General features: G+C 56.0%; 1 protein-coding gene across 1 annotated transcript; it reads right to left on the reverse strand.

Annotated features, from left to right (window-relative positions):
• Positions 1-700: 700 nt before the first annotated feature.
• On the reverse strand, positions 701-10994 carry CNGA2 (cyclic nucleotide gated channel subunit alpha 2). Its single transcript, XM_068696799.1, has 6 exons — positions 10578-10994; positions 10385-10495; positions 10003-10173; positions 7609-7716; positions 7070-7176; positions 701-6382 (listed from the first exon to the last, which is right to left on the reverse strand). Exons 1-6 carry the CDS (start codon positions 10688-10690, stop codon positions 4995-4997), a joined length of 1998 nt encoding a protein of 665 aa, XP_068552900.1. The 5' UTR covers positions 10691-10994; the 3' UTR covers positions 701-4994.
• Between the last annotated feature and the right edge of the window lie 1021 nt (positions 10995-12015).

The raw sequence follows: 12015 nt of genomic DNA on the forward strand, positions 1-12015 counted from the left end.
TCCTCCATTGGTGGCACGGGGACACCTGCCTGGGACAGCCATCAGCCGGGGAGCAGAGACCGGGGAGGAGGGAGAAGGGATACTGCTGCAAGGCAGGGTAAGAGGATAGCAGTCATGCCAGATCCGTGCTCCAGGTGGCTGAGCCATGTCCTTAATGCTGCCCAGATCAGAGGCAGGCTTTAAAAGTCTGCTAGGGATGAGCCTGCCCACGGAGAAGCACCTCTGTCCCCGTGCAGACAGCAGCAGTGCCATCGGTTCAGATCAGCTCCTGCGAACTTTACACCACGCTGAGCCCCTGGAGCAGCAGGGCCCTTTGGTCCCGTACACAGCGATCAGCAGGGTCCCTTTTTGGGGTGGAGGATTGGTCCCATACACAGCGAACAGCAGGATCCTTTTTTGGGGCAGAGAACATCCCCTGTGGCTGCTGGGGCTTCCCACCTGCATACAGCACAGCTCCAGCTGCAGCATTATCCCAGCTCTGAGCAGGGCTGGAAGGATGCTGCAGGGCCAGGAACAGGCTCCCCCAGCTCCTCTGCCATCCCCCAGCCCTTCCTGCCACCCCCAGCCCCTGTCCCCAGCCCTTGGCAGCCCCCCGGCCCCCCCGGGGCAAGCAGCAGCGCCTGCCCGCAGCCCGCCCCGGGGAACCGTTCACCACAACATGCTGGCTTTTAATTTGCTTACCCAAGCAATAAGGCGGAAATGAGGAATGGCAGCTAATTAAAAGTATCGATTCATGTGGCATTCAAAGCTACCCGCGAGGGCCAGGAGGGATGAGGAGCCCGCGAGCAGGAGAGGGGACGAGAGAGCTGCAGTGCCCCTGCGCCTGTTTGCCGTGGGGAACGCTCTCGTCCTCCAGCCATCCTGCTCTGGGAGGCAATTCTCCAAAACACCAGGTCTTTTCTTTGCCAGAGAAGCCCCCAGATTGCCATTACATAGCTCCGTACCAACACTCACCAAGCTCAGCGTGCCCTGTGGATTTATTTTTTTAAGCTCCCGGCCCCTCTAATCCCGTGTACCGAGCAGATGCCTCACGGAGCAGGGCACCCACCTGCAGCACCACCACCCGAGGACTCAGGAGGGTGATCCTGCAGGCAAGGACTTCTTGGAGATGCTCTAACAGCTCCTCTAAGGAGTGCTGGAGCTCCTCCAAAACTTCCCACCTTGGGAACCTTCTTTTCCCAGCCAGCAGCATGCAGTGGGCTGAGGGGAGGAGTGTGTCGGGGAGGCATCCCGGGGCTTTCCCTCCGCTGGGTGCCTTCACCTCCTGCTCACCCTGAGCTGCTGTCATGGCAACACAGACTCCGATTCGGGGAGAAATGAGGAGGAATGGGTACTTCTGCTTGTTTAACCGAGGAGGCGGCAGCACCCAGGTGTTTGAGCAGGGAAGGAGCAGGGGAGAAAGCACAAGAAAGGGCAGACCCGTCCTCAGTGAATCAAGACTCACCCAAACATCTCAGGAAGTTTTCTCTATTTCAAAGCCTGCAGACACCCACCAGGGGCTGCAAACACCCATCAGGGTGCTGCAAACACTGCCCAGCACCACCGGAGACCCCTGGGCAGAGCTCGCAGCTTCGGGAGACTCCGGTTCAGCTGAGCCCCTAGCAGACACAGCTCTTCATGAGCAGCCTGAGAAAGGCAAAAAGCAGGTGGACAAGAGGCAGGAGTCATCGCTGCTTTGTCCTGCCAAGATGGCTCCATTTCCCTCAGCTCTGAAATGTGTCCTTACATTTCCCAGAGGCCCACAAGAGAGCTTTTTCTGGGTATCATCCAGTGATGATTGCTTTCCTAGAAATGGTGCTCAGAGAGGAGGAGGGAAGCCCGGTGCCACACAGAGCTCTTATGGCTGATTCACCCAAAAATCCCAGTCCTTTTCCTGCATCTCTGGTAGAGGCAGGCTAGGGCTGAGGAGACACCCTCCTTTGGGAGCAGGTTTGCAGAAAAGTGCAGCAGAAGGCAGGGGGCTCCCCGGGCTCGATGGCACTGGAAGGGGTGGCTGCCTGGTGAGGCACCCCCAAATCTCTCAGTCTGCCTTCTCTGGAGGCAAAACTGCAAAACTGGCTCCATATTTGATGTCTCCCACCCACAGCACACAGCTGAGAACGAGCCTCCATTGTACTGGGGATTATTTTTTGCAATGAGAGATCTAGAAAAAAAATATGTATGGATAATATAAAGCCAAAGCAGCTTAATGCACCACGGTGCAGGGGCAAACCTCTGCGGGGCGCTGAGCAGACCCTCGCACCCTCAGCTTGTCCCCCCAGCTGCCAGCCCCCAGGAGCAGCTTTTGGCAGCTCCTGTTCCCCATCTCCTGGGGAGCCTTACACAGAAGAGGCTCGTACTGAAGCCACCTGTAAAACAGGCAGCCCCAAAGCTGCATCTGCCGTGCCCCCTGTCCACTGGGCTGGGAATTCAGGCAGCCCAGAAGCGCAGCTGTGCCATTGTCTGCTTCTCGCCAGCATCTGCCTGTCCTGCTCACTGGAAAAATCATGGAGCTGCTGCTAATTTCATTAGCAGGCCCATCAAGCGGTTCATCAATCTATGATTTCCTGGCTTGCCGCCACGAGGAAAACAAGCGGGATCTGCTCTGCATTTGCAAAGCCATCCTCTGGGGTAATTGGTCTGAAGGCTTCGAGTTTCCCGAGTGGATTATTACCTCGGATTAAACCTGGGGAAGGAAGAGGCTTTTTGCCCTGTATTTATTTTTTCTCTCCCCTCCTATCCCTCAGAAGAAGCCGGGATTTCCCCCGAGCTGCCGCAGCTCCCCAAGCCGGGGAGGGGGCAGGAGCTGGGCACCCAGCCGGGGCTGGCTGCACCCCGCAGCACACCCTCATCCCCTGCAGCAGAGGAGCAAAACCCTGGGATTTTGTGCCCAAAGCCGGTGGCAGGGCAATGCCCGGGAGCTGCAGCCGGTTCCGCGGTTCACAGCTCCCTCTCCCGGCCCCGTGCCGGCATCCTCGGGCTGCAGCCCGCGGCCGCAGCGAGCAGCCGGGATGCCGGTGTCAAGACAGGGAAAAGGCAGAGCAGCAGCCGCTTCGTCCCCCAACCCGCCTGGGTAGCAGCTAAATGGAAAATCCTGACACTTCGGTGACGGGCAGCAAAGGAGTTTTGATCTCACTCCACTTTCTAGTGTTGGTAATTTAACCTTCCCTCGCCCAGCGATCCCAAAAAGCAAGGGTGTTTCATTTTAAACAGAAAAGCCTCACCCATAACGAAGAAAAGCAGTCTCGTTTTGAGGGAAAAGAAAGGACAAAGCAAACCCTCTCGGTTTTCTACCACCAGCCTTTCTGGGTTGATGTGCTCCCACCGCATTATCTCAGAAAACTATCAGCTGAGTTTGGCCCAGAGCACGAATTTCCCCCAAAATTCCCTTCTCCGTTGCAATTCCTCCTCCTTGTAAACCATCCCACCCCACGGACTCGGTGGGCAGGAGCAGGAGATCCCAGGGGTGTGCATGCAGTCACGGCGGGCTGCGTGGCAGAAGCAAGCAGGGAGGTTGCAGCCCCCATTCCCAGCACCTGCACAGCTCCCTTTAGGGGCATGGGTAGCATTAGTGCTCAGGATGCTGTGCAAGGGGGCTGGCAGGGATTTGGTGGCCCTTCCTGCACTGCACTCTTGCCAATAAGTTGCTTGCCCCACGGAGGCCGCGGGGCTTTGCCTGGCAGAGCTTTGCCAGTGGCTGTGCAGGTGCCAGGATTTCGTCCTTGCAGGCACATCCCCGTGACTCTGACGTTCATTTCTCCTACAGTCAGCAACTGGCCTGCAAGGCCCCAAAACTCCCACCGAGTTCAAGAAAACCTCCTGCCTAAGAAAATAAATGTGTTCTGCGCTCTTTCCGAGCTACCGACGGTAAAGCAAATACGGGCACAGTTGGGTCCCATCACTGCTTTGTTCCTAAAGAACGAGTCAGTTCAGCCAAAGCCTTCCTGGCACATCTAGCCATCATTAGAGAGATGAGAGAGACAGTTACTGTCGTCCTTCTGCACATGGCGTAACAGACATCGTCGTTCAGCACGGAGAGGTCTCTACCTCAATATTGTACTTGTCATCTGAGCCCTCCGCAGTCCAGAAGGAAATCACTCCACCTCTGCAGCAGGAGGGCTCAGGAATGCTGTCCCCCAGGACAGTGTGGTGCAGGGTACCCAGCTGCTCGTGCCGGGGCAGTTTGACAGCTCGAGCACTGAATATAGCAGAAGGGAGAAGAGCAGAATGGCAAGAAAGCAGCTGCCTGCCCTTCCAGCTGGATATCCAGCCTCAGAGTAGGAGGTGAAGCTGACCTATGGAGTCACAGTGACCCAGACAGGCTTCCTCATTTGCAGACATCAGAGGCACAGATCGGGCTTTCTTAGCTGCGTTTGGGTATCCTGCGGGTACAGAGTCACTCCGTGCAGACCGGGTGTCTGCAGGCACTCAGTGGAGACGCTGTATTTACACGAAGTGAGTTATAAAAGCCAGACCTAAAATGCCTTTGTAAATATTTGGCCTGTGGCTTGGTCTCTCTCAGTGGGGTGTTTTGTTATCTGCAAGGAATGCAGCAGCTAGGCCGCCTCCCCTGCCCTGGTGCACATAAGTGGGTGGCACGTGGCAGGTTGTGTGTGCAGAGACTCTGACCTCCCTGACACACAGGGGAGGGCAGCACATCCAGGTACCCCTCCAGCGAGGGTCATGTCCCACCTCCTGGTAAGGCAAGTGGTAACAGGGAAATGAGTCAGGCAGAGACCATTTGCTAAGCCGGGAGGACGCCCAAGGTCTCGCATGGAGGTGATGAGAACAGAGACAGGCCTGAGGAGGAGCTAGGACAGACACCTGATTTGGAGCCACCTTCCAAGCTGCCACTGAGGCAGTGGCAGCAGCAGTGCTAAGGACCTGAGAGAAGTCCAGGCAAGGCAGCCAAAGGTGCTGCCATGTGAAATAACATCTCACACAGGGCAAGACATCACCTAGCTGGTCTCTGCGCCCCCGCACTGCATCCCACCAGCTGTGGCTTCTTCCTTAGCCTAAGGCAGACTGTCTGAGCTATCCGAGAAGAAGTCCTCCAGATCCTGCTGCCTCAGCTGGGACTCCAGAACAGTGATGCGTTGCTTGAGCTTCATCTGAGCATCATTGTACTCTGTCAGAAGGCGGCCGAAGCGGGTGTGAAGCGTGTCCAGGTTCAAGGCCAGCCTGTCCAGCTTCTCTTCCACGCTCTTCCCTTCCATGCTTGCCTCTGCAGCTGACTCGTCCAGCAGCCCTTCCTTGGTCAGGATCTCCCGGCCCCGCTCCTCCAAGACCTTTTTGGCATCAGGATACTCTGTGACTGCTTCCATCAGGTCTTCTTTTGACAGGCAGAAAAGATCAGAGTAGCCCAAGCTACGGATGTTGGCTGTGCGCCTGTTGCCCATTTTGCTCCCTTTAATGTTGAGGATGCTGATCTCGCCAAAGCAGCCTCCCGCAGTGAGCAAAGCGTATTGTGTTGTGCCATCATCCGCCACCACAGCCAGCTTCCCCTCCTTGATGATGTACATCTCTTTCCCGATATCTCCTTTACGGCAAATGTAATCCCCTGGGCTGAACACCTGAGGGCGAAGCTTCAGCACCAGCTCCACCAGTAGACCTGCTTCACAGTCCTGGAAAATCCTCACCTTCTTCAGCGTCTCCAGGTGAACGTTGATGGCAATCTCTGCCCTTAACTTATCAGGGAGATTTTTGAGGACTTCCCGTTCGTCCACTGCCTTCTTGTTTGTCCACAGGTAGTCAAACCACTTGATGACTTTAGTTTCCATGTCTTTGCTCACCTTGCGGAACTGCATGTAGTGTTTAATGGCATCAATTTTTGCCTGGAACTCTGCCCTGGTTGCATTCATATTGGAAATCATGGATCCCACGTTCCCCACAATGGTGGCAAAGATGAGGACACCGATGAGGAAATCAAAGATCACAAAGAGGTATTCTTCATCACGCACAGGCGGCGGGGTCTCTCCGATGGTAGTCAAAGTCAACGTAGACCAGTAGAGACAGTAGACATACTCCCGGGTGAGATACCCATATTCAGGGTCTGTTACATTGGGATAAACCCAGCTGTCCTCCCCAAAGCCTATGGCCTTGGAGATGGCATAATAAATGCAGGCATTCCAGTGGATGATGACCAGGATGTAAAGAACCAAGTTGCTGATGCGGAAGATGTTGGGGTAGCTGGTTCTGGTCTCCGTCCTGTCAAAGAACTCAAACATGCGGGAGAAGTGCAGCAGCCTGTTGAATCGCAGTTCAGGACGATGCAACCCCACAGCGAAATAGGCCAGGTCTGTGGGCAGGATGGAGAGAACATCCAGCTTGAACTGTAAGGTGTGGATGTAGTTATCCCGTAACTTCTTCAGGTCCTTAACCAGGAGGCCCTGTTCCAAGAAGCCTAACAGAGAAGCAAATAACAGAATGATCTTGGCTTATGTTCAACTCTTCTACTGGCTTTGTAAGTGCTTCTGATAAATATTTCAGAATATGCCATGCATATTTGTGCATATACACAGTTATCCAAACATTACCAGTTGCACCTGATCTACTCTGTTTACAAGCTTTTGCTGTCACGCAAGCTCCTCATCTGGCAAAAGCCATGCAAAGCTATCACTTAAGGATTTACTCTGTTGCCATGAAGTAATAGGGACACAAAGGTTTCCTTCCTCTGGTCGTGAATTACCGCTGTTCTGGACAGAAAGCACAGCCACCTGCCCCATTCCGAGAACATTAAATTCTACCATTTTTCCATGTAGATAATTCATTAGCTGAACTTGTGCAAAATCAGAGATACAGACCTTCAACTATGCCCGAATACTAATAGTAATGTGGGTAATTTTGTACAATTATTCAAAGGTGAAGTTGAAAGCTAGGATGATTAATCTTTCATTCTCAAACTTACTCCATTTCTCAGATCTCTTAATTAGATTATTTCTCTGGAGACTGCTTCATACAAGCTAGAGCCAAGGTAGACAAAACCCTCCTTCTAATGGAGCTGCAGATTAGGTCCCTCCCTTGCAGTTCACCTCCACCTTTAGGGCAGCAAAGCAAAGCAATCGCAGGCCAGGAGGCTGCTGCTGCTTACCTGTGCGCAGGCGGATCACTACATCCCCTATGTAGATGCAGTCTGAGACATAGTCCAACACCAGCCAGAGGACAACGTAGGTCTTCTGTAGGTCACTGAAGCAAGCCCTGGAAGAGGACCATACAATGGGGCAGTGAGACCAGTAAGTCCCTGTTACAGCTGAATATAGGCTGATTCTGGGGCTTGTAACTCTGCAACAGAGCTTGGCCACTTGCCCCTCTACTCAGAGAAGTTAAAACCATCTTCTCTGAAGAATCTGCCATGCCTTGACCTGCATAAAGCCATGTCTTGAAACCACATCCCAAAAGCTCTGCAAGCAACTTCACCCCGAGCTGACAGTCCTTTCCAGCCAGGGCCAGATGAGGGGTGCTCTGCGTTTACACACCACAGCCACTGTGAGATGAAGGTCCCTTTCTTTAGGCACCCCCCGGCCCTCTCCCCCCTCACCAGCACCAGTCGTCTGATTCTTGCTTGAGCCACAACAGCCAGGTGAACATGAGGATCAGAGGAGACAGGAACCCTACAACCTCCGAGCTCACCTGGCCACCAGCAAGCACCAGTTATAGAGGACAGGAACGGCAATGACAGCCAGCCAGCGGTAATACCAGTCCCCCGCGGGGTCCACCACAAAGATCTGCCATTTCTTCCTGGAAGCAGAGAGAAGGCAGAGCAGGCAATGTGTGAATAAAGGGCTAAACATAGAAAACAGGTGTGGAAGGAACCATCTGAGTCATCTCCTTCATCCTTTGCACTAGACTGGATCAAACGTAGCTGCAGCTCGAGTGTAGTCTGTAAGTTAAAACCAATCCCAGGAGTGCTGAGCAAAAACGTCCAGCACTGTTTATGTTCCTTTATCCCCAAAACAGAGCTTATTAACGTACCAGAAGAGAAACTGTAGCGTGGCAAGACAAAGCAGCTGGCCTACATGCACCTCAGAGGCAGAGCCAGACAGATGTATGAAAGAGGCTGACCAGAAAACTTCTTGTTAGATGGCATCGCCTCTCCCAAATGAGGCATGGATTGGTGCCAGACAGATCTGAGAGAAGAAGATTAATTAGAGCAGGAAGGAAAACATGCTGCAGATCAGCGGGAGCACTAGGAGGGGCTGCCCAAGCCCCAGAGCGGTGGCCGGTGTCACAGGGCTGCCATCGCCACACTGCCTGCCTGCAGTCAGTGCTCAGTCCGGGGTCCAGCCTTTGAACTGCTCCCAAGCATTTGATCCTGCTCGTCTTGGGGCTCTGAGATAAGCAGCCTGTGCTCCCATGGCCAGATCTCACCGGAGGAGCAGGGGAACGGCAACTCTGCAGCTTGGCTGATAGGCACGGCTGCTGCCACCTGCCAGGGCAAAACGCCTTCTCCCTTCCCATCCTCCCCTCACTCCCAGCTTTTGAACACGTAAAACTCCCTCCAGCGCTAGGAAGAACAGCCCACTTGCCAACACATTCCCTGCGCTCACCTCACCACTTCCAACAGCTTCAAAAGCAAAACCTCTGCCTTGAAGCCTCCCTCCCCAGCAGCACCCAGGCTGCCCGCGGCGTGGGGACTGGTGCTCGGAGCAGAGCCAGCGGCGCTCCTTCACATACACCCCAGGCACGGCCACAGACAAGCAGGTGGCTCAACCTTCCCATTGCAAGTGGGGAGAAAATGACAGCGTTTTGCTCAGATAAGGGTTGATGTTTTTTGAGACAGGGACACCTTGCTCGCTGGGACGTACAGCACCTGCCACCAGGCAGTACTGTTGTAACGCCGCATCACAGGCACTAATAACCTCAGTCACAGCCTTAGTCAGGTTGGTAATTTCAGCTTTAAATCACCAGTGCTGCAGTCACTGACATTATGCCAATGCATGCTCTGGCCACAGGGCCAGGGCTGGAAAACCCCAGACTAGCTCAGCACTAGCCCAGAAAGGGGGAAAACTGCCCTGAAGGCTCTGCACCCTGCTCTGCAGCCCTGGGAGCTCTCCGTGCCATGATCAGCAGCTCCATGCTCAGAATTACCGGACCTGGGACTGGGAAAGCAGCAGAAGTTGCCACTATCTCCCCAGGAGCTCATCCCAGTGAGCCACAGTGTTCTCCTTTCTCAAGTTTGCAGGGCAGCACCAAATAATACAAACCCCAGTGCAGAGATCTTCATCCCATCCCTTAGATGAAGCCAGGCTGGCATTTACTGGCTGTAAGGCGACAGCACTTGGCTCTGCTCTTGCTTCCCCCGCAGACGCATCCTCAGCTCAGACAGCACAGCTCCTCGCGAGGAGCCCACCGGCAGGGAGCTGCCCTCTGATGGCACACTCAGTGCCTCTCCCATAATTAACAAGCTCCCCTTAACCCCACAGGGCAGAGCGCTTTTTTGTCCACGACTAGTAAAAAACCCAGATACAAGGTTCAGATATTTTCCTCCTATTGAAAACAATCATTTCTTGGTGTTTTAATTACCATGTGTAATGGTAGGGTCCAGGCGAGTCCGTGAGCTCTGCCCTTTAATTAGCCAGCAGAAGAAAAGCCAGGTTATTGCTTTTCACTGGGAGCGGGAGCCGAGGAGATGAAAGGGCTGGATTTGAAAGGGCCTTTTCAGAAAGCTGCCGTCACAGTGTCTGCCCTTGGAGGTGGAGGAAACAGGCAGCAAACGCACTCCCTTCATCTCCCTTCCTCCTGAGATGATGAATGAGGCTGGAGAAGCCCACAGGTTCGCTGGCGTCTCCTGGGGGGCGACCCCACTTTCCTCAGTTTCTCCCCAGCTCCACGTGTGCACAGGCTGCAGGTACCCCTTTTTAGGGACCCAGGGCTGGGTTCAAACACCAGCCTTGGTGCTGAATTGCTCCAAGGTCAGGCAGGTCAGGGGGGACCCTTCCCACGGCTGCTGCCCTACCTGCCCCATTTACCACCACTGCTGGGAGACCCCAAGCACCACGCACAGTCGCAGGGAAAGAAGCCTACTTTTTGCTTTTCTCCTCGGTCTCCTCATCCTCTGGATCACTGCCGGCGTCTGCAGCCACCATCTGGAGCTCCGGGCCCTGGAAGCGCTCGAGGAAGGGGTCAGGCCTCTGCTGCTCCTCGTGCAAGCTCTTGCTGGCCCAGTCCCTCAGCACCAGCACCAGCCGGACTATCCTGGGCAGGGAGAGAGGCAGAATCAGGTGCAGCCCTAAAGTCCTACACAGCAGGAGGGGATCCCGACCCCACGCACCACCAGCGTGTCAAAGCCAGGCACAAAAGGCCCAGGCTCAGCCAAGAGCCCACGCAGCAGCTCGCCAGCTTCCTCCCCATACTCTGGGAGCCATCCCCACACCCAGGCACCCAGCCCAGCCGCACACACGGGTACCTGGCCAGAGCTCGCCTGCCTTGGAAAAGGGGGGCAGCCGGCTGCTCCCCCCCAGCCATGGGAGCCCCTCTCTGCAGCTCCGAGGAGGCCTCATCCTGGGTGGAGCAGGTCCTGTGGTGTGGAGAAGGGGGGTCACGGCCATGCACACCCCGAGCTGGCCCTGCCAGCACCACCCTGCTGTGTCCATCCTGACCTGGTGGTGCTGAGCTCTGTCCCCTCCTCGTCGGGCCCTGCAGGGGCTGGGGCGGGCGGGCAGGGGCTGAGGGCGGCCGGGGAGCGGTGCAGGCCATTGCTCTTGGCCGTCATCCTCCCCGCGAGGAGACCACGGGCACACGCCTGCGCCGGGGACCTGGAAGAGCAGAGAGCAGCCAGGAGTGCCCGGAGCAGGACACGATGGTGGTGAACAGCAGCCTGAGGTTCCAGCTCTGCCCGTGGCCCCTGAAAGGTGCTGTCCCCATCCCCAGGGATGCTCGGTCATGGCCAGGACAACAGCACCCACAGCGAGTACCAGCACTGCTCCCACTGCCTGCCCCACGGTGAGGACAGGGGGGTGAGCAGGGAGGGAAGGACCAGGCAGCCCCATGGGGAGATGTCAGGCAGCAGCACGAGGCAGGCTGTGTGTGTACAAGGCTGTTTGTACCCCAGCAGCAGCCTTACCTCATGGCCAGCGCCCATCCCTGTGCTGGAAATTAAGGTTTGCTCTTTAAAAAAAATAATAACATCAATAATAAAGCACCTGGCTGAGGTTCCTGCTGGCAAGTGCTACCGTCTGGTTTCAGAGAGCATCAGAGGAACTCAGCGTTTACAGGCAGAGGCTGCTGTGGAGCTGTGAAGTCTGGGAGCTGATTTCTCTAAGAAGTGTGAGATGCCCTGCGGGCTCGTCTGGCCCCAGCACCCCTCGCACCCGCCGCCTGACACCCGCTCAGTTCACAGACATGCACATATGGAAAGTCCCAGCCCTGCCTCAGGGAAGAAGAAGATGAAATTCCCCCCAGCTAGCCCTCCGTGCCCCGCAGTGGGGTGACCCCCACATGGTGTGCCCACGGGTGATGCTCTGCGTGGGTGCAGGCAGCGCCTTGCACACCCCAGCCCACGTCCCCGCTGCACTGAGACAGTGCTGGGAACCCCCCCACACGGAGCTCCCTGCAGCCCAAGCCACCTCCCCAGGGTGGCAGAGCCACCACCAAGCCCCCACCGCCGTCCACTTACAAGCCTGGTGTCCTCTGAGGCTTCGCTCGTGTGGGCTAGCAAGGGATGGGGAGCATCCTCCTCCAGCAGCCTCCTGAGCTGTCCCCAGTGCCACCTCTGCTCCTGCCCTTCTCCCCAGCCCAAGCAAGGGACCCGGCAGCAGAATGTCCCCGCGGTGCCCGGGAAAGGTGACAGCGTTTGCGAGTCTCCTCGCTATGGCACGCACCCGGCCCCTCAGCTCCCTCGATGCCCCGAGCAGCTCGCTGCACGTCAGAGGAGTTGGTTGCAGCGGCTGCAAGCCCAGGGATGAAAGGGGAGGAGGGACACACGCTGCTCAGGGCTGCTCCGCTTCCCTGCACGTCCCCTGTCCCCTTCACCCCCGCCACCCCTCCTTCCCTCCGTCCCGCTACCTCTTGTCGTGCTCAGGGAGCAGGGGTCACGTT

Source organism: Anas acuta, chromosome 13, assembly GCF_963932015.1.
Source record: "Anas acuta chromosome 13, bAnaAcu1.1, whole genome shotgun sequence".
Classification (NCBI taxonomy): domain Eukaryota; kingdom Metazoa; phylum Chordata; class Aves; order Anseriformes; family Anatidae; genus Anas; species Anas acuta.